A 20,469-nucleotide genomic window follows, 5' to 3' on the forward strand; every position below is an offset into this window, starting at 1 on the left:
ATGTACTGTTTTACATTTTGTTTTATATGTAATATAAGTGCCTTAATGTGTTTGGACATCAGGAAGAGTAGCTGCTGCCTTGGCAGAAGCTAATGGGGATCTCTAATAAATACACATGCTCATGACAAGTCTTACAATGCATTATAACTACACTAGAATGKTTTACTCCTGTTAATCTCAGATATGAGCAGAAGAGAAGATATGCATGCAATGTCCCTGTACAAGCTAGAATCACATATAAATACAGTAGTAGAAGCAGTAAATGTATCTTTGATTGCCACTGGAAGGCACTACATCCCAGTAAACAAGGTGTGGGTGCTCCTTATTGGTTGGGTCCAAGTCAAGCCCTGTCCTAGTCAGTACTCAGTCTGTTCACTAGTCATTAGCACCAATACTGACAGAAATTACAGTTGGAGATCAAACCTGGGTCAAATAGGCCTATATGTGAAGTAATTTAGTTTGCCCAGTACAATGGAACCAATGGAATAGTCCCAAAAGTGCAAATACCAACCTAAATTAAGCACACACAAAATAAACGATGTAATAAACACATTACAAGCAGAACATCAAATGAAGTGTTACAGAAACATATTTTCTCCAACTCTTAATGGAATGTGCAAGCGACACAGTGGATTTTGATTGTATATAAAAAATAACATTTTAATATGACTTGCCATTTCTTTCTCAGGAATGGATTGTGGGCTAGTAGAGGAGTAGGATTTTATATTAATGGATATTTCATTGGTTGTTGCAGCAWTTTTTATTATGAACCCTGATTATGATGCCTCATGATCCCTGATATATTGTATCATTAGTCTATATATAACGTTTCTTACTATGGTCATAAAATGTCCAATAAATAATTATGTATAGACTAATAATTGTCAACTAGCTATAATCACATTGCGGTTAATTACATTTAACAATGTTATTATAATCCAATAATATTCAGCTCTGATTTTTTATTTACAATCAACCAATGACCCGCCCCTTTGCTGGCGCCCCTAGCGTCCAATAGTACCTCGTTTTTGTGTGTGCGTGCTTAATAGCGCCCCGCCCAGATTTGTGTTTGAACGCTTCTGTTTCAGCACTATCTCGATATGCTAGCCTTGAGCTGCCTGCTACACTGACAAGTTTCTGCGATATAGCCGAGAGTGGCTACGCGAGCGAGCATCACAGCCTGATAGCCTGCTGCTACCCCGGGAGAGGCGATGATGGCGGCGGCCGTAGAGAGAGGAGGAGTGCGGGCCGCTTTCCTGAATCCAGGTAGCGGCGGCGGGATCGGACCACCTCCGGCACCTATGCCCGCTGCTCCCGGAGCCGCGGTTGGAGCAGGAGGCATGGGTTCGAATTCGGGTGGGTCGGATGGGCCCATGCCCGTGCCTATGAATCTTTTTGCAACATGGGAAATCGACCGTTCTTCTCCGAGTTGTGTTCCAAGGTAGGCTAAGCTACTTACATTGCCCAGCACGCATGTAATCCGTTTTCTTTGTGAGTGGGCGTCTGTAGTAATGTTTCCAATTCSGAGTGGTTGTTACATGTTGTTACAAGACAGCTAGGCTACATTTTGAGAGATGTTCCATGGTCCGTAGCAGCAACCTCACACATCCATAATTCAATGACATTTGGTTGTTTGTTGTAGGTCACTSGGACTAGACAGTCAATTTCTCTGGATTTATCAAATCAAAGTCTGCCGTCGTAGTCTCCTTTTTTGTTTATTTTAAGAATGTATGCCAACAAAAAACAATGACGATAAAACTATCTTAATGCTAAAGAAGGTTAGTCTATACGCATTATGAACAACCAAAAAATTCTACAATTGCATTGGCTAAATTACTAGTTTGTTAATACGTCTACATTTATTAATGTTTTGCTCTCCATAGAAAGGGTTTGCCTTGCCATAGACCCCTCTTGATTTTCAAAGAGACACTTTCCCGTTATTTGAAGCAGATAACCGTTATTCCACATGGAYCTATTTTCACCGAGTTAAACCGTTTGTTATGAATTCCATCCACCCATAGCCTACATTCCAGAGCTGCATGGTAAAACATACTTGATATGTAGCTAGAAAATGTTTGCCAGTCAATGAAACTGCATAGGGTATCTACAGGGAACTGCCAAAATAAAGGATACAAAGTATATTGAAAGCATGTGCTTCCACACAGGTGTGGMCCCTGAGTTAATTAAGCAATTAACATCCCATCATGCTTAGGGTCATGTATAAAAATACCCATTGCCCATTATGTTGGCTACCATGGCTAGAAGAAGAGATTTCAGTCACTTTGAAAGAGGTGTCTCAAAGGAGCATAGGCAATGTGTGTGTGTCTGTCACCGGATCTCAARCCAATGGCGAACGTGCGTAAAGCTGGCATAATTCAGATATGACGTAATTATTTCAAATCAAATGTATTTGTCACATACACATGGTTAGCAGGTGTTAATGCAAGTGTAGCGAAATGCTTGTGCTTCTAGTTTCGACCATGCAGTAATATCTAACAAGTATTATAACTTAACAGTTTCACAACATTTTAGCACTATCCACTGAGTGTAACAACAGCGGGCGATATGGTTCAATGTGCCAATAAATCAGAACAATCTACTTTTTAGTTTTTTTCAAATTGCCTGCGTCTTGAAGCTAAAGGTGGATCTTGTAGGCTATACTTTGCTAATGACCATACCAAAAAAGAGCGACAGTGAGCAATGTACAATACGGTAAATTTATCAAAACAAGGAATTTGTTGTAAGTGTATGGGGGCCGCCATCTTTATGCGCCTCCGTTATTGGGAGATTCTGGACTTTTGCCTGAGACAGATTTTTCCACCAACCAAACACAAATTATGGATTTTCACGTGGAAGAATGGTGTCGCATCCCTCCAGTAGAGTTCCAGACACTTGCAGAACCTATGCCAAGGCGCATTGAACCTGTTCTGGCAGCTGCATGGTGGCCCAATACCATATTAAAGGCCCAGTGCAGTCAAACACATGATTTGGCTGTGTTTTATATATTTTTCCACCCTTTTAGTGTAAGAGCTGTTTGAAAAGACTACCTTACATTTAAGCCTGTTTTGGTTGGATGGATGGCTTTCCCTATAATCAAATAAAATAAAATSGTATTTGTCACATGCGCCGAATACAACAGGTGAAATGCTTACTTACAAGCCCTTAACCGACAATGCAGTTAAGAAAAATACATTTAAAAAAATAAAAGTACCAAAGAGCAGCAGTAAAATAACAATAGCGAGGCTATATATAGGGGGTACCGGTACAGAGTCAATGTGCGGGGGCACCGGTTAGTCAACATAATTGYGGTAATATGTACACTACCGTTCAAAAGTTTGGGGTCACTTAGAAATGTTGATGTTTTGAAAAAAAAGCACATTGTTTTCCATTAAAACAACATCACATTGATCAGAAATACAGTGTAGACATGGTTAATGTTGTAAATGACTATTGTAGCTGGAAACAGCTGATTTTTAATGGAATATCTACATAGGTGTACAGAGGCCCATTTATCAGCAACCATCACTCCTGTGTTCCAATGGCACATTGTCTTAGCTAATCCAAGTTGATCATTTTAAAAGGCTAATTGATCATTATAAAACCCAATTGCAATTATGTTAGCACAGCTGAAAACTGTTGTCCTGGTTAAAGAAGCTATAAAACTGTCCTTTAGACTAGTTAAGTATCTGGAGCATCAGCATTTGTGGATTTGATTACAGGCGCTCAAAATGGCCAGAAACAAAGAACATTCTTCTGAAACTCGTCAGTCTATTCTTGTTCTGAGGAATGAAGGCTATTCCATTGGAGAAATGGCCAAGAAACTGAAGATCTCGTAAAACGCTGTGTACTACTCCCTTCACAGAACAGCGCAAACTGGCTCTACCAGAATAGAAAGAGGAGTGGAAGGCCCCGGTGCACAACTGAGCAAGAGGACAAGTACATTAGATTGTCTAGTTTGAGAAACAGATGCCTCACAAGTCCTCAACTGGCAGCTTCATTAAATAGTACCCGCAGAACACCAGTCTCAACTCCAACAGCGAAGAGGCGACTCCGGGATGCCTGGCAGAGTTCCTTTGTCCAATGTCTGTGTTCTTTTGCCCATCTTAATGTTTTCTTTTTATTGGCCGGTCTGAGATATGGCCTTTTCTTTGCAACTATGCCTATAAGGCCATTAATCCGGAGTCACCTCTTCACTGTTGACGTTGAGACTGGTGTTTTGCGGGTACTATTTAATGAAGCTGCAAGACTCAGACAAGGAGAGGTTGAAAATGTCAGTGAAGACACTTGCCAGTTGGTCAGCGCATGCTCAGAGTACACGTCCTGGTAATCCGTCTGGCCCTTGTGAATGTTGACCAATTTAAAGGTCTTGCTACGGAGAGCGTGATCACGCAGTCGTCCGGAACTGCTGATGCTCTCATGCATGTTTCAGTGTTACTTGCCTTGAAGAGAGCATAGAAGTAATTTATGTAGGGTGGTCCATTAAGAAATCATTCCTTCCTCCCTCGCCCTGCAAGTGTATACTCGTCAGACGTCATGATACGTCATCAGAAGTGTCCACTTAATTTGAGGGCTGAGGGGATAGGGTGTGTCTTTTAAGTGTTTGGACCGCAGCCAGAGAGTTCCAAATCTCTCTGCTGTTAACAGCTAATTTTCAGTTTTCCTCTCAGACCGCTCCCAGACAGTCCTAGTATAATTCTTGCTTGAGAAATGGGTCTTTGCTAAGATGCTATTTTTGTTTCTTTTTGACAAATTTTAATTGATAAGTCACATTAAGGTACTTCATTGTTACCCAGAAATGATTTGATATTGAGATAAAAATGGTTGCKTTGGACCTTTAATACACTTTTATGTTGGTGTTGCCTTTATTTTGGCAGTTACCTGTATACAGTATGCCAGCCTAATCTAATTGCTCTAATAACCCAGAAATCACGGGTTCAATGATGACAGTAGAATATGCTAATGATTACCTCCAATGTCTCTCTTCTTGTATTTATAGGCTCCTTAGCATTGTTTTTCAGTCCAACCCACTTACAGTAAGTAGGCTTAGGCCTATTCACTCAATATTTGACAACACTTTACTTGAACTGTATATCATAAGTGTCACAATGGTGTCATAAACATGTCATAACATTCTTATATCACCGAATGTCAAGTAATATTGTACAGAACACACATATAGTAGGTCTAACCACTGTCATAACTCTCTATATGCTTCATTGCCACATTTTGAGATTAGAAACTGAAAATGATTTATGCTCTGCAGGCTAAGTGAAGACAATTTCAATATCCCTAACCTTTGAACAAATTGTGCCTGTCTTTGCTCTTAGCCATATGTATATTGTATGAGGTAACAGGCTTGCCAGGTTTTACCTGTTGATAATTGGCACGCTTTCTGTCATTACAGCAGTGACTGAGTTTTAGAAATACTTCYTGCTTCATTCATAAATATATTCTCATAGATTTGATGTCCTTTTCCTCGATGTTCTTTATCATRTTTTTCAATCTATCCCCTTTAACTTGAAATCGTGAAATGCAAGCCCCATGTAACACACACAAATTCTTCATGTTTATTTAATTTAAAAAATGTTTTCTTTACTTTGGCAGAGCAGAGTTGAAAGTTATTTAAAAAATGTATATATCATAACATCGTATCATATTAGCTTTGTCTTGCGGGATCCCTCAGCGGCAGATGTTCTCGTACTCGCCTAACACATGTACACATACATTTTCAGTGGCTAAGCCGGAAAGTTCCCCGCAGACAGTGAGAAGGAAAGGAAGTAATTGTGTTTACGGAGATGTTTTTTTCTTTCTTCTCCAGTGTCCTTCAACACACTCCAATATCCACACTGCCATTTTTCTCATTTTCAGAATTCATTCTATAACACCTTACAGGCTTGTGGGGACATTTTTCGTACAGTCGTGACTCGCTACCCACTCCACAGTAATACACAGTAGCCTACGCCTAAACCAAGGTGTGTGATATGAAAGACAAATGGGATCTAGCAAAGATATTCAGCTGGAGGGGCAAAAAAATTAACGGAGTGTGAAAATTGATGGATTTTAAAAACACCTTTTTATTGGAATTCTAATATAGGCTATTGTCCGTTAAGATTGTCTGAGCATTTTGTCTAGATCCAATTTGTTCTTTATTTTATGTTTTTTAGAGATACATTTTTCAAGTTACCTGCATTTACCTGCATGGTTAGTGCTTATCTACCTGACAGAATCATTAGCATTTTCACATATTTAATTAAATCTTAATTAAAGAGTAGGCCTATGTAGGGATGTGACATTTTTATTTATTTAAATAATGTTTAAACTGTATTTTTTATATTTTTATTCCTGTTAAAGAGAAATTCCACCTAAATTCACAATGCAGCTGTGCTGCTGCCAGCAACGGTTTGGATCTCACGGTGTGTCCCTTTTTAAGATGGTTAAGCATTGCACCTGTACTGCCATTACTGTACCTCAATTCCACCTCGCAAAGTTTGCATTTCCTTCTCATTTAACTTCTCAAAGTATATCCATACAGGACTTCCCTGCTGTCGCTTGCTTTTCTCTGCCATTTTCCAAAGTTAACGACAATGACGTAGTGGTGGAGAGTCAACTCCAAAATAATTCATTCCTTGACTCCTTGAACGTCAACTTCCTGTGCCAACTGTCATTTATGAGTGTCAAGATGCCTAAGATTCAGTATTTTTTAGAATGGATGACACTGATTAGTTGTTGTATTTCCGAGAACACAACCACTTGCAAGGTGGGACAGAGAGAGGGACAGAGAGCGAGGGACAGAGAGAAAGGGGAGTGGCACAGTATAGGCAGGTCGGCCACCAGTCAGAACCATGCAATAGGCCTATCTATCAGCAATCAAATGCTGTATCTCGCAATGGAAAGCTGTATCTTGCCATTTCTTGGCTTACAATGTCTAGCAACTTCAGTAAAGCAGGGCCTATTATCAATGAATAGGCTAGGATATTCTACACGCAACAGACCGAAGACTGAACACACACTCGCATCGTTAGTGAAGACCGAGAGGAAGAGGCGAAGCAAGAGGTCTGTCTCACTCAAATCTGTCCAAAATTAACCCAATGAGTTTCTATGGGCTTATTTTGGAACTAAGCTTGTCACCTGCCTTCCCGCCTTTGGGACAATGACTCCCATTGTTAAGGCGGAGACATGAGCATCTTATTATTAAATACAGATCTCTGGTGAAGAACAAGAGCAGGCAAACCAGCGTGAAGGAGAGAGGAGGGGGCAGGCAGAAAGAATGTCTTGGTAATCTATTTCTCGCTATATGTTGTCTTGCAGGCCTAGCAAATTGTTTGCATTTAGCTTTCTGGTTTTATTTAAACTACCTTATACTATTTTAACCTTTACAGGCTGAAATCTAGTTAGGCTTTAACATGGAAAATAATGTTTTTTTCATAACTGTACTGTGTTTTTTCCCCTAACAAAACTACAAACAAACTAAATTGGGTTATGGATTTTCTTAATGTAAAGGATACCAACTTTGTTTAAACGTTCACACTCCTAGGCCTAAGCACTATTTTCTCACCGCCATCTTTGTTGTTGTTGTTACTTGTGCTTGCCAAGGTGGGCAGGTCATTTGAAGCGTGTCTTATACAGTTGAAATCGGAAGTTTACATGCACCTTAGCCAAATACATTTAAACTCAGTTTTTCACAATCCCTGACATTTAATCCTAGTACAAATTCCCTGTCTTAGGTCAGTTAGGATCACCACTTTATTTTAAGACTGTGAAATGTCAGAATAATAGTAGAGAGAATGATTTATTTCAGCTTTTATTTCTTTCATCACCGTCCCAGTGGGTCAGAAGTTTACATACACTCAATTAGTATTTGGTAGCATTGCCTTTAAATTGTTTAACTTGGGTCAAACGTTTTGGGTAGCCTTCCACAACCTTCCCACAATAAGTTGGGTGAATTTTGGCCCATTCCTCCTGACAGAGCTGGTGTAACTGAGTCAGGTTTGTAAGGCCTCCTTGCTCGCCCACGCTTTTTCAGTTCTGCCCACAAATTTTCCATAGGATTGAGGTCAGGGTTTTGTGATGGCCACTCAATACCTTGCCTTTGTTGTCCTTAAGCCATTTGTTAACAAGAAATTTGTGGAGTGGTTGAAAAACTAGTTTTAATGACTCCATCCTAAGTGTATGTAAACTTCCGACTTCAATTGTATGTCTCGTTCGCATTGTCCTTGAGCAACATGTCATATTTTATAAACTTCTACAGGCAGTAATTTCGTTATTTGTTCAAAACAATAGTTTTTTCAACAACGATTTTACTCCCCAACACCTCAGACAACACGTGTTAAAACACTTTGGCAATGCCTATTATTACCTCAATGTGTGATTGTAGCGGATAGCTGCGTTAGCATCCCACAAGGACGTCACCGAACCTGAGATCTACATGCCTGGTGTGACAAGCTAGCTTCTTGGTTTTTGTTCCAGAAGTTTGCATGGTTTGTTTGTCTATTGTGCCGGTTTGAATGTAAGTATCATTTAGTGGCAGACATGGACTCTGTTACATTCACATACGTTTCTAACAAACCAGTAGCTGCTTTTGCAACTTCATAATTTCATTATCATCTATTTCTTTAGTTGGCCCCCATTTATAGCTGAGGTAGATGGGCGTTGGAGTTCTCGCAAAACTACCTTCCTTCAAATTGCACGCAAAGACATAACAATGGTATCCATGAGTTCATCTGACTCTGGGTGTGTATAAAAATGACAAAATTGCCAAAATAACCCACTATTCCTTTAATGAATACGGTACCCAGCACCATTTTGGCACCTGTGCACATTCACAGCGGGAGCCAGCCTGGTGACCCAGGGGAGATCCCTCATTGCTGGCCCAGATGTGTCCTCTATCTCTGGGTAACGAGAGCGGGGATGTTGGCTTCCTGAGCCAAGGCTATGGAGCTCTCCTTAGGGATTGAACAGTGGCTGAGAATGCAGAGAGAGAGTTAAATTTGAGAGTGGTTACATTTCTCCAGCTCCATCCCTCAGCTCTTTATCCAAAAAGTGGTAGGGGGCTACCTGTTGTTTGAATCCCAGATTTCCCTTTTAATCAAAATCAAATCAAATGTTATTGGTCCCATGCACATAGTTCTAGTTCCGACAGTGCAGCAATATCTAACAAGTAATCTAACAATTCCACAACAACTACCTAATACACAAATCTAAGTAAAGGAATGGAACAAGAATATACACACAAATATATGGATGACCAATGACAGAGCGGCATAGGCAAGATGCAACAGATAGTATAGAATACAGTATATACATATAAGATGAGCAATGCAAGATATGTAAACATTATTAAAGTGACTAGTGATTTCAAGTCTGTATATAGGCAGTAGCCTCACTGTGTTAGTGATGGCTGTGTAACAGTCTGATGGCCTTGAGATAGAAGCTGTTTCTCAGTCTCTCGGTCCCAACTTTGATGCACCTGTACTGACCTCGCCTTCTGTATGMTAGCGGGGTGAACAGGCAGTGGCTCGGGTGGTTGTTGTCCTTGATGATCTTTTTGGCCTTCCTGTGACATCGGGTGCTCTAGGTGTCCTGGAGGGCAGGTAGTTTGCCCCTGGTGATGCGTTGTGCGTTTTTAAAGGAATAGTTCTGTTTACTCAAATTACATTTGGGTGGGCTTTGACAATCTCTTCACACATTAAGATACCTGCAAAAAACACATGTAGTATACGTATATCAAATCATTTTATTTGTCACATGCGCCAGAAATATATAATAATAAATAAGGTGTAGACCTCACAGTGAAATGCTTACTTACAAGCCCTTAACCAACAATTCCGTTTTAAGAAAAATACCACAAAAAAAGAAATAAAAGTAACAAATAATCTAAGAGCAGCAGTAAAATAACTGTAGCGAGGCTACAGGGGGTACCGGTACAGAGTAAATGTGCGGGGGCACCGGTTAGTCGAGGTAATTGAGGTAATATGTACATGTAGGTAGATATGTTAACATTGGTGAATGTAGGCATTGTAGTAGTACATTGTCATTTTTGTGTCAAGTCAAAAAACATAATAGTTGTGGTAGTAACTGACACAGATAATAGCATGAGTAGGTATATTATTACTCCATTTATATGAAGAAGTGGGCATTTTAGTTTGGACCAATCGTGGAATCAATTTAGCCTTTTCTCATATAGAAACTGTTAGTTGTGACCTTCGTGGTGAAGTTTCCCATAGGGACAGATCAAGGATCAGCTTCCCCTCCCCCAATCCTAACATTAACCATTAGTGGGGAAAATGCTAAACTGACCCAAGATCAGCATCTAGGGGCAACTTCACCCAACCCTGTTTCCTCCATCAGTGGGGACTAGTATCTGTACATCCATAAAAGGGCATTCCAGACATTTTGAAAAGGAAGAGCTCAGCGTGTCTTCTGTCACATATCTCAATCTAATCCGCCCTTTCGTCTCAGGCAAAGGGAACAGAAAGGGTAGCCTATTCAAGATCAGATGGGAGGTCAGGGACCTCCACATGCACATGCGTGCACATATGCATCGCACACATACACACGAAGGCTTGGAGACATGGCCTATGGGCGATTCACAAGTCACTGAGCTTTTCAGTAAGGCCATTCTACTGCCAATGTTTGTCTATGGAGATTGCATGGCTGTGTGCTCGATTTTTATACACCTGTCAGCAATGGTTGTGGCTGAAATAGTGAACGGGAAGGTGAACACGGCATAGAAGGAGCAAAGGAGACAAGACCAAAAAGACGGAACTCGCGATTCTCGCGATACACGCATTTAAAGCATTGCGCTAAAACATACATTTAAATGAATCAAATTAATTCAATATATCGCCCAGCCCTAATACACACACACATTATATATATATTGTAAACAATGTCTCTGATATACCACTCACTCACACACACACACCCCAACCCCGGTTTCTCTTCAGAAGGGAGAGATAAGTGATGGCGAATCCACCTAGGAATAGATGGACCCACAGTAATTAAACGTGTGCGCTGGAATCAGGTTAGCCAACCAATAGCGCCTCTGTTATTCATGCTGTTTCATTGGTGTTTAATTGGTGCAGGACCCATTATTCCTGATGGAGTGGGCTAGCTGCGTTGAAGAGGGATGGGGTTGACTTGACTGAGTGTGCTGTGGGATAGGGAGTGACCTATTTAATATTGGAAATGACAAATACCATATAGGCTAATGTATAGTACGACAACCAGCGATTCTCAAATGCGTCCTATATGGAAAATGGAATGGGTTTCTCAACTAATACTCGCAACTAATACAACATCCTGGGCCTATATTGTCTAATGTATAGTACGACATCTAGTGATTCTCAATGGCTACCTATGGAAAATGGAATGAGTTTCTAATGGTGGTGAGGTATTAACTGAGTTGAATATGGTACATCCTTTGTAAGGTGCTCATCAAAACCAACATCCCCACTGCTGCGTGCTTGCTTTTTGGTTAAAGTCAAAAGTTCTACCCATACATTTACCCTGCAAACAGCAGGGGTGATCCCAAATGGCACCCTATACCCTATATAGTGAACTACTTTTGAGCAGGGCCCTACTAGGGAATAGGGTGTCATTTGAGTCACCACCCATGAGTTACCCTGCAAGGAGGTCTTTGTAAAGCATTGCCCCAAAACGTGATTGAACTTTGTAGACGATGCACTTTAGCTTTAATATTTGTATCTTATATTTTAATGCTTAAAACATCAACCTATAGAATCCACTTAGTTCAGTAATGAAGCATGGCACTTTTGTCACCAAAGGAAAAACCTCTTCAATACTTGATCTGCCGCTGAGAGCAAATCCTTGATTAAAGATCCCGATTTCTTATCCCCTGTCAGTGGATTTGATGTCTTTATTCAGCTGGTCTATCTCTCTCTCTTTATCTCTCTCAACATTTCTGTCACTTAACAGACGCTCCTATTCAGAGCGACTAGTCATAGTAAGTACATTATTCCTCAATAAGGTAGCTATCAGCAAAGTCAGTGCTAGTAGAAAATGAAAAAAAAGTGAAGTCTTTCTCTGTCTCGCTCTGACTCTTTAATATTTTAAAACTACTATGGTAGGCAGACGTCGTTCGGAATTAATTGCAATTGGAAAAGGACAGCTTACGGACCCCGACTGTGCTCGTTTTTCATACCGTGCTCTCCTAAGGCCTACTACTGGATAACTGAACCCCACGGGTTTGACTAAATTGCAAGTTTCTGATGTCACTGCCTCAGGCCCCRTTTTTAATGTGTGGAATGGATCATGGTCAGAGCATTCGCCCTCCTGTTGCTAACCTGGTTAGCATTCGCCCTCCTGTTGCTAACCTGGTTAGCATTCGCCCTCCTGTTGCTAACCTGGTTAGCATTTCGATACACATACGTTGTTGAATGCCAATGCTTTTTACATTTTGTTGTTATTTGTGGCCTGTTTTTTGTGGTGAATATTTCCGAATCTGTTCCTTGGTCAACAGAAATGTCAACATATATTATGCAGTTGTTGTTATGCTGTTGTTATGCCGTCTGAGCTATAGTGGACAATCGCTTGTGTATTTTTTTTCAAATCTGCTTTTGGGGGCATGTGTGTGTGTGTGGGGGCATGTGTGTCCAAGTCAAAGAGGCCCAGCTTCATATTGTTATTGGAGGAATTACCAAAAAGACTTCACCCCAAATCAGAAGSACATGCTCTCTTTTCCAAAAACTGGATCAGGATCTTTGTTGTGATTTAGAATGTGGAGGTGTGTGTGTGTCAGGAAAATAATCTGGTCTAGTGTGGATTATCTGAGGTTTACAACACCTGCTGTAGCATGTGTTTCTTTCTGCAGCTGTTTCGACGCCAGAGTGCTAGCCAGCTAAGCTAACATTTGGGTGCGATGTGAAACCAGAGCGTGGGATGCCGCTACAGCAGACCAATAGAGCACCAGCCGTTCAACGCTATAAAGTTGGACTTTCTGTAGTAAAATTGACTGTTTTTCAGTTCACAGATATTTTGTTGTCCTACTACACCAAAAAATATACAGAATTGAAAAAATGGCTTACAATGAGTCAACCTATGAACGGTTATGACTCATTGCAAATTCAATCAACTAGTCACGTTAACACAAGAAAATCATGCATTAAAATGTTTGTTGAACGACGCAAGGAAACTACGTTGACTCAATCAATTTCTGCCAGGGTTGAGACGGTTTTGTCTGATTTCCGCCATTAAAGGAAAACTCCACCCAAAAATTATCAATTAGTATTTGTTTCATTAGTCCATTGTTGATATAGTCCCAAAATGTTTTGCATGTCAGCAATCAAGATTTCAAGATGTATAACTTTTAAAAACGCAGCGTCATATGAGGCATTCTGTATCATGTGATTCAAAATATATCATACCGGCTGTATTTCTGTATTTTGAAATACATTACATAGCCAAAAGTGTATATGGACACCTGTCCATCATGGGCATTAATATGGAGTTGGTCCCCCCTTTGCTGCTATAACAGCATCCACTCTCCTGGGAAGGCTTTCCACTAGATGTTGGAACATTGCTGCTYTAACAGCATCCKCTCTCCTGGGAAGGCTTTCCACTAGATGTTGGAACATTGCTGCGGGGACTTGCTTCCATTCAGCCACAAGAGCATTAGTGAGGTCGGGCACTGATATTGAGTGATCAGGCCTGGCTCGCAGTCGGTGTTCCAATTCATCCCAACGGTGTTTGATGGGGTTAAGGTCAGGGSTCTTGCAGGCCAGTCACGTTCTTCCACATGGGTCTCAACAAAACATTTCTGTATAGACCTCGCTTTGTGCACAGGAAAGGGCCTTCCCCAAGCTGTTGCCACGATGTTGTAATTGTCTAGAAAGTCATTGTATACTGTAGCGTTAACTTCTTTCAGCTAGGGGGCAGAATTTTTATATTTGGAAAAATAACGTTCCCAAGGTAAACGGACTATTTCTCAGGCTCAGATATTAGAATATGCATATAATTGACAGATTAGGATAGAAAACACTCAAAAATTTCTAAAACAGAACTGATTTTTGCAGGCGAAAACCTGAGGAACTCCAACCCGGAAGTGCATTATAAAAAAAAAAAAAAAATCCCTGTTCCATTTCTTGCCCCTCCTCCATTTAAAGGGGTATCAACCAGATTCATTTTCCAATGGCTTCCTCYGGCTGTGACCAGGCTTTAGACATAGTTTAAAGCTTTTATTTTGAAAAATTAGCGAGATTTATCAAAACGTGTCAGGTGTCCTTTGATTAGTTCCTGCGCAGGAGAGATGTGGCTTGACATTTTCTTTCTCTGTAGTATTGAACAGTTTACCGTCCGGTTGAAATATTATCGATTATGTATGTTAAAAATAACCTGAGGATTGATTTATAAAAAACCTTTGACATGTTTCTACGAACATTACGGATACTTTTTGGAATTTGTCTGCCCTTCAGGACCGGAACAAGCTTGTAGTTTTCTGAACATAACGTGCAAACCAAATTACGGTTTTGGGTTATAAAACTAATCTTTATCGAACAAAAATAACATTTATTGTGTAACTGGGAGTCTCCTGAGTGCAAACATCCAAAGATTATCAAAGGTAAGCGATACATTTTTATTGCTTTTCTGACTTTCGTGACCAAGCTAATTTAAGGCTAGCTGTTCTAGCAGTGATTGATACACTCACAAACACTTGGATTGCTTTCGCTGTAAAGCATATTTTCAAAATCTGACACGATAGGTGGATTAACAACAAGCTAAGCTGTGTTTTGGTTTATTTCACTTGTGATTCCATGATTATAAATATTTTTAGTATTATTTAGAATTTGGCGCACTGCAATTCAGCGGTTGTTTACGAAAATGATCCCGTAAAAGGGATCCGTGCGGCAAGAAGTTAAGATTTCCCTTCACTGGAACTAAGGGGCCTAGCCCAAACCATGAAATATCAGCCTCAGACCATTATTCTTCCTCCTCCAAACTTTACAGTCGGTACTATGCATTGGGGCAGGTAGTGTTCTCCTGGCATCCGCCAAACCCAGATTCGTCCGTCGGACTGCCAGATGGTGAAGCGTGATTCATCACTCCAGAGAATACATTTCCACTGCTCCAGAGTCCAATGGCACCACTCCAGCCGACGCTTGGCATTACTCATCGTGATCTTAGGCTTGTGTGCGGCTCGGTATTGAGTGTTGCAACCGAGGACAGACGATTGTTACTCGCTACGCGCTTCAGCACTCGCCTGTCCCGTTCTGTGAGCTTGTGTGGCCTACCACTTCGCGGCTGAGCCGTTGTTGCTCTTGGACGTTTCCACTTCACAATAACAGCACTTACAGTTGCGCGGGGCAGCTCTAGCAGGTCAGACTTCTTAAGAACTGCCTTGATGGAAAGGTGGTATCCTATGACGGTGCTACGTTGAAAGTCAGAGCTCTTCAATACGGGCCATTCTACTGCCAATGTTTGTCTATGGAGATGGCATGGCTGTGTACTCAACAGGTGTGACTGAAATAGCCAAATCCACTAATTTGAAGGGGTGTCCACAATTTTGGCCATGTGTGTGTACACACTACCGGTCAAAAGTTTTAGAACACCTACTCATTTAAGGGTTTTTCTTCATTTTTACTATTTTCTACATTGTAGAATAATAGTGACGACATAAATACTTTTAAATAACACATATGGAATCATGTAGTCACCAAAAGTGTTTAACAAATTAAAATATATTTTATATTTGAGATTCTTACAGTAGGCACACTTTGTGCAACGCTGTCATCAAGGCAATCTTGGCATTCTCCCAACCAGCTTCACTTGGTATGCTTTTCCAACAGTCTTGAAGGAGTTCCCACATGCTGAGCACCTGTTGGCTGCTTTTCCTTCACTCTGCGGTCTGACTCATCCCAAACATCTCTCTCCTTCTTGGTCAAATAGCCCTTACACAGCCTGGAGGTGTGTTGGGTCATTGTCCTGTTGAAAAACAAATGATCCACCAGTCTAATGTCCATTGCTCGTGTTTCTTGGCCCAAGCAAGTCTATTCTTCTTATTGGTGTCATTTAGTAGTGGTTTCTTTGCAGCAATTCGACCACGAAGGCCTGATTCATGCAGTCTCCTCTGAACAGTTGACGTTGATGTGTCTGAACTCTCTGAAGCATTTATTTGGGCTGCAGTTTCTGAGSCTGGTAACTCTAATYAACTTATCCTCTGCAGCAGATGTAACTCAGGGTCTTCCATTCTTGTYGCGGTCCTCATGAGAGCCAGTTTGATCATAGCACTTGATGGTTTTTGCGACTGCACTTGAAGAAACTTTCAAAGTTCTTGATGTTGCATATTYACTTCCCTTCATTTCTTAAATTAATGATGGATTGTCGTTTCTCTTTATTTATTTGAGCTGTTCTTGCCATAATATGGACTTGGTCTTTTACCAAATAGGGCTATCTTCTGTATACCCCCCCCCTTGTCACAACACAACTGATTGGCTCAAACGCATTAAGGAAAGAAATTCCACAAATTAACTTTTAAGAAGGCACACTTGTTAATTTAAATGCATTACAGGTGGCTACCTCATGAAGCTGGCTGAGAGAATTCCAAGTGTGCAAAGGGTGGCTATTTGAAGAATCTCAAATATAAAATATTGTTATTTGTTAAAATATTTTTTGGGTTACTACTTTATTCCATGTGTTATTTCCTAGTTTTGATGTCTTCACTATTATTCTACATAATAATAGCATAAAGCATTCTACATAATAATTGCATAAAGCTGGAAAGGGTTCCACAAGTATCTTGAAAATCCTTGATGTTCATCAGTCCACTGTTAGAAAAATTGTCTATAAAATGGAGAAAGTTCTGCACTGTTGTTACTCTCTCTAGGAGTGGCCGTCCCGCAAAGATGACTGCAAGAGCACAGTTCAGAATGCTCAATAAGGTTAAGAAGAATTCTGGAGTGTCAGCTAAAGACTCAGAAATCTCTGCTACCATCTTTGTAAAACACTAAAATGGCGCCGGAGAAGAAGGCAGACGTTGTATGTGCCCCCAACCGATTGTGTTTTTTTGTTCATTTATTTGCATTGTTTGTAACTTATTTTGTACATAATGTTGCCGCRACCGTCTCTTATGACCGAAAATAACTTATMAACGTCAGGACTGCGATTACTCACCACGGACTGGTAGAATCCTTTTTTTCCTTTAATGAGTCTGACGAGCCCGACGCGAACGATATTCTGCTTTCTTGCGAACAGGCCCAGATCCCCATGATTTGTGTGAGGCAGAGAAAAAGGGTCCGGAGGGCGGGCTGCCTTCTGAGAATTCGTAGGTGATCGAATAAACCCCCACTTCCTTCCATTCTGCTAGCAAACGTGCAATCTTTGGACAATAAAATATATGACCAACCCGGAAGATTAACTTGTTATGGATAGGGGGCAGCATTTTCACATTTGGATGAAAAGCGTGCCCAGAGTAAACTGCGTGCTACTCAGTACCAGTTGCTAATATATGCATATTATTAGTAGATTTGGATAGAAAACACTCTGAAGTTTCTAAAACTGTTTGAATGATGTCTGTGAGTATAACAGAACTCATATGGCAGGCAAAAACCTGAGAAAAATCCAATCTGAGGTTGGTTGTTTTTCAACTCATTCCCTATTGAAGATACAGTGGGATATGGGTCATGTTGCACTTCCTAAGGAATTCTCCGGTTGGAACATTATTGAAGATTTATGTTAAAAACATCCTAAAGATTGATTCTATACTTCGTTTGACATGTTTCTACGGACTGTAATATGACTTTTCGTCTGAACTTTTGCCTGGACCTGCCCGCTCGTTGTGAGTTTAGATTGTGTACTGAACGCGCAAACAACGAGGAGGAATGTGGAAATAAATGATGGACTTTATGGAACAAATCAAACATTTATTGTGGAACTGGGATTCCTGGGAGTGCATTCTGACGAAGATCATCAAAGGTAAGTGAATATTTATAATGCTATTTCTGACTTATGTTGACTCCAACATGGCMGATATCTTCTTGGGTTGTGTTGATCTTTGAGCGCCGTACTCAGATTATTGCATGGTTTGCTTTTTCCGTAAAGTTTAAAAAAAAATCTGACACAGCAGTTGCATTAAGGAGAAGTATATCTTTAAATCTGTGAATAACACTTGTATCTTTTATTAATGTTTATTATGGCTCTGCGCAAATTCACGGGATGTTTTGTAGGCAAAGCCAAATGTAGGTTTTTGGATATAAATATGAACTTGATCGAACAAAACATACATGTATTGTGTAACATGTTGTCCCGGGAGTGTCATCTGATGAAGAATATCAAAGGTTGGTGTTTAATTCTATCAATATTTCAGATTTTTGTGACTCCTCTCTTTGGTTGGAAAATCGCTGTATGCTTTCTGTGACTAGTTGCCGAAAATATTTTTTGAAATCGGACACTGTAGTTGGATTAACGAGAATTTTATCTTTAAAATTGTGTCTAATACTTGTATGTTTAAGAAAATTGAATTATGAGATTTCTGTTGATATAATTTGGCGCCCTGCGATTTCATGGGCTGTTGGCGAGGGGTTCCGCTAGCGGAACGGGGTTCTACCAACGAGACATACAAAACTGTAATATCTTATTCTTCACGGAGTCGTGGCTGAACGACGACACTATCAACATACATCTGGCTGGTTATACGCTGCACYGGCAGTATTTTTGTAAATAACAGCTGGTGCACGATATCGAAGGAAGTCTCAAGGTTTTGCTCGTCCCTGTGCCCAAGAACACCAAGGTAACCTGCCCAAATTACTATCGACCCGTAGCACTCACATGTGTAGCCACGAAGTGCTTTGAAAGGCTGGTCATGGCTCACATCAACACCATTATCCCAGAATCTCTAGACCCATCAATTTGCATACRGCCCCAACAGCTCCACAGATGATGCATCTCTATTGCACTCCACACTGCCCTTTCCCACCTGGACAAAAGGAACACCTATGTGAGAATTCTATTAATTGACTACAGCTCAGCGTTCAACACCGTAATGCCCTCAAAGCTCATCACTAATCTCAGGACCCTGGGACTAAACACCTCCCTCTGTAACTGGATCCTGGACTTCCCGACCGGGCCGCCCCCAGGTGGTAAGGGTAGGTAACAACACATCTGCCATGCTGATCCTCAACACAGGGGCCCCTCGGGTGTGTGCTTAGTCCCCTCCTGTACTCCCTGTTCACTCATGACTGCATGGCCACTCATGACTGCACCATCGTTAAGTTTGCCGATGACACAACAGTGGTAGGCCTGATCGCCGACAACGACGAGATAGCCTATAGGGAGGAGGTCAGAGACCTGGCCGTGTGGTATCAGGACAACAACCTCTCCCTCAACTTGATCAAGACAAAGGAGATGATTGTGGACTACAGGAAAAGGAGGACCGAGCATGCCCCCATTCTCATCGACGGAGCTGTAGTGGAGCAGGTTGAGAGATTCAAGTTCCTTGGTGTTCACATCACCAACAAACTAACATGGTCCAAGCACACTAACAAACTAACATGGTCCAAGCACACTAAGACAGTCGTGAAGAGGTCACAACAAAACCTATTCCCCCTCAGGAGACTGAAAATATTTGGCATGGGTCCTCAGATCCTCTAAAGATTCTACAGCTGCACCATCGAGAGCATCCTACTGGTTGCATCACTGCCTGGTATGGCAACTGCTCGGCACTACAGAGGGTAGTGTGATCGGCACAGTACATCACTGGGTCCAAGCTTCCTGCCATCCAGGACCTCTATACCAGGCGGTATCAGAGGAAGGCCCTGAAAATTGTCAGACTCCAMCCACCCTAGTCATAGACTCTTCTCTCTGCTACCGCACGGCAAGCGGTCCCYGAGCGCCAAGTCTAGGTCCAAGAGGCTTCTTAATCAAATCAAATTMATTTATATAGCCCTTCTTACATCAGCTGATATCTCAAAGTGCTGTACAGAAACCCAGCCTAAAACCCCAAACGGCAAGCAATGCAGGTGTAGAAACACGGTGAGCTAGGAAAAACTGCATAGAAAGGCCAAAACCTAGGAAGAAACCTAGAGGAACCAGGCTATGAGGGGTGGAGATTATAACAGAACATGGCCAAGATGTTCAAATGTTCATAAATGACCAGCATGGTCAAATAATAATAATCACAGTAGTTGTTGAGGTTGCAACAAGTCAGCACCTCAGGAGTAAATGTCAGTTGGCTTTTCATAGCCAATCATGAGAGTATCTCTACCGCTCCTGCTGTCTCTAGAGAGTTGAAAACAGCAGGTCTGGGACAGGTAGCACGTCCGGTGAGAAGGTCAGGGTTCCATAGCCGCAGGCAGAACAGTTGAAACTGAGCAACAGCTTCTACCCCCAAGCCATAAGACTCCAGACCATTTGCATTGCCCCCCCCCCCCCTAACCCTAACCCCCCCTTACACCGTTGCTACTCTCTGTTATCATCTTTTTATAACTCTACCAACATGTACATATAACCTCAACTTTC

At 41.2% G+C, this 20,469-nt stretch overlaps 1 protein-coding gene across 4 annotated transcripts in view; it reads left to right on the top strand.

The window, feature by feature from the left end:
• Positions 1-1,045: 1,045 nt before the first annotated feature.
• The window catches only part of LOC112068653 (phosphofurin acidic cluster sorting protein 2), a 96,290-nt gene continuing 76,866 nt past the window's right edge, over positions 1,046-20,469 (top strand). For 2 of the 4 annotated variants that reach the window (XM_024135849.2, XM_024135848.2), the window contains exon 1: positions 1,047-1,441. In XM_024135849.2, coding sequence (XP_023991617.1) covers positions 1,212-1,441 — 230 coding nt within the window. In that variant the 5' untranslated portion in view covers positions 1,047-1,211. Of the gene's footprint in view, positions 1,442-20,469 lie in introns of all 4 variants that reach the window. The other 2 variants (XM_024135847.2, XM_024135850.2) reach the window with 2 other exon arrangements.

Source organism: Salvelinus sp. IW2-2015, unplaced genomic scaffold (genome assembly GCF_002910315.2).
Source record: "Salvelinus sp. IW2-2015 unplaced genomic scaffold, ASM291031v2 Un_scaffold640, whole genome shotgun sequence".
In the NCBI taxonomy this organism is placed as follows: domain Eukaryota; kingdom Metazoa; phylum Chordata; class Actinopteri; order Salmoniformes; family Salmonidae; genus Salvelinus; species Salvelinus sp. IW2-2015.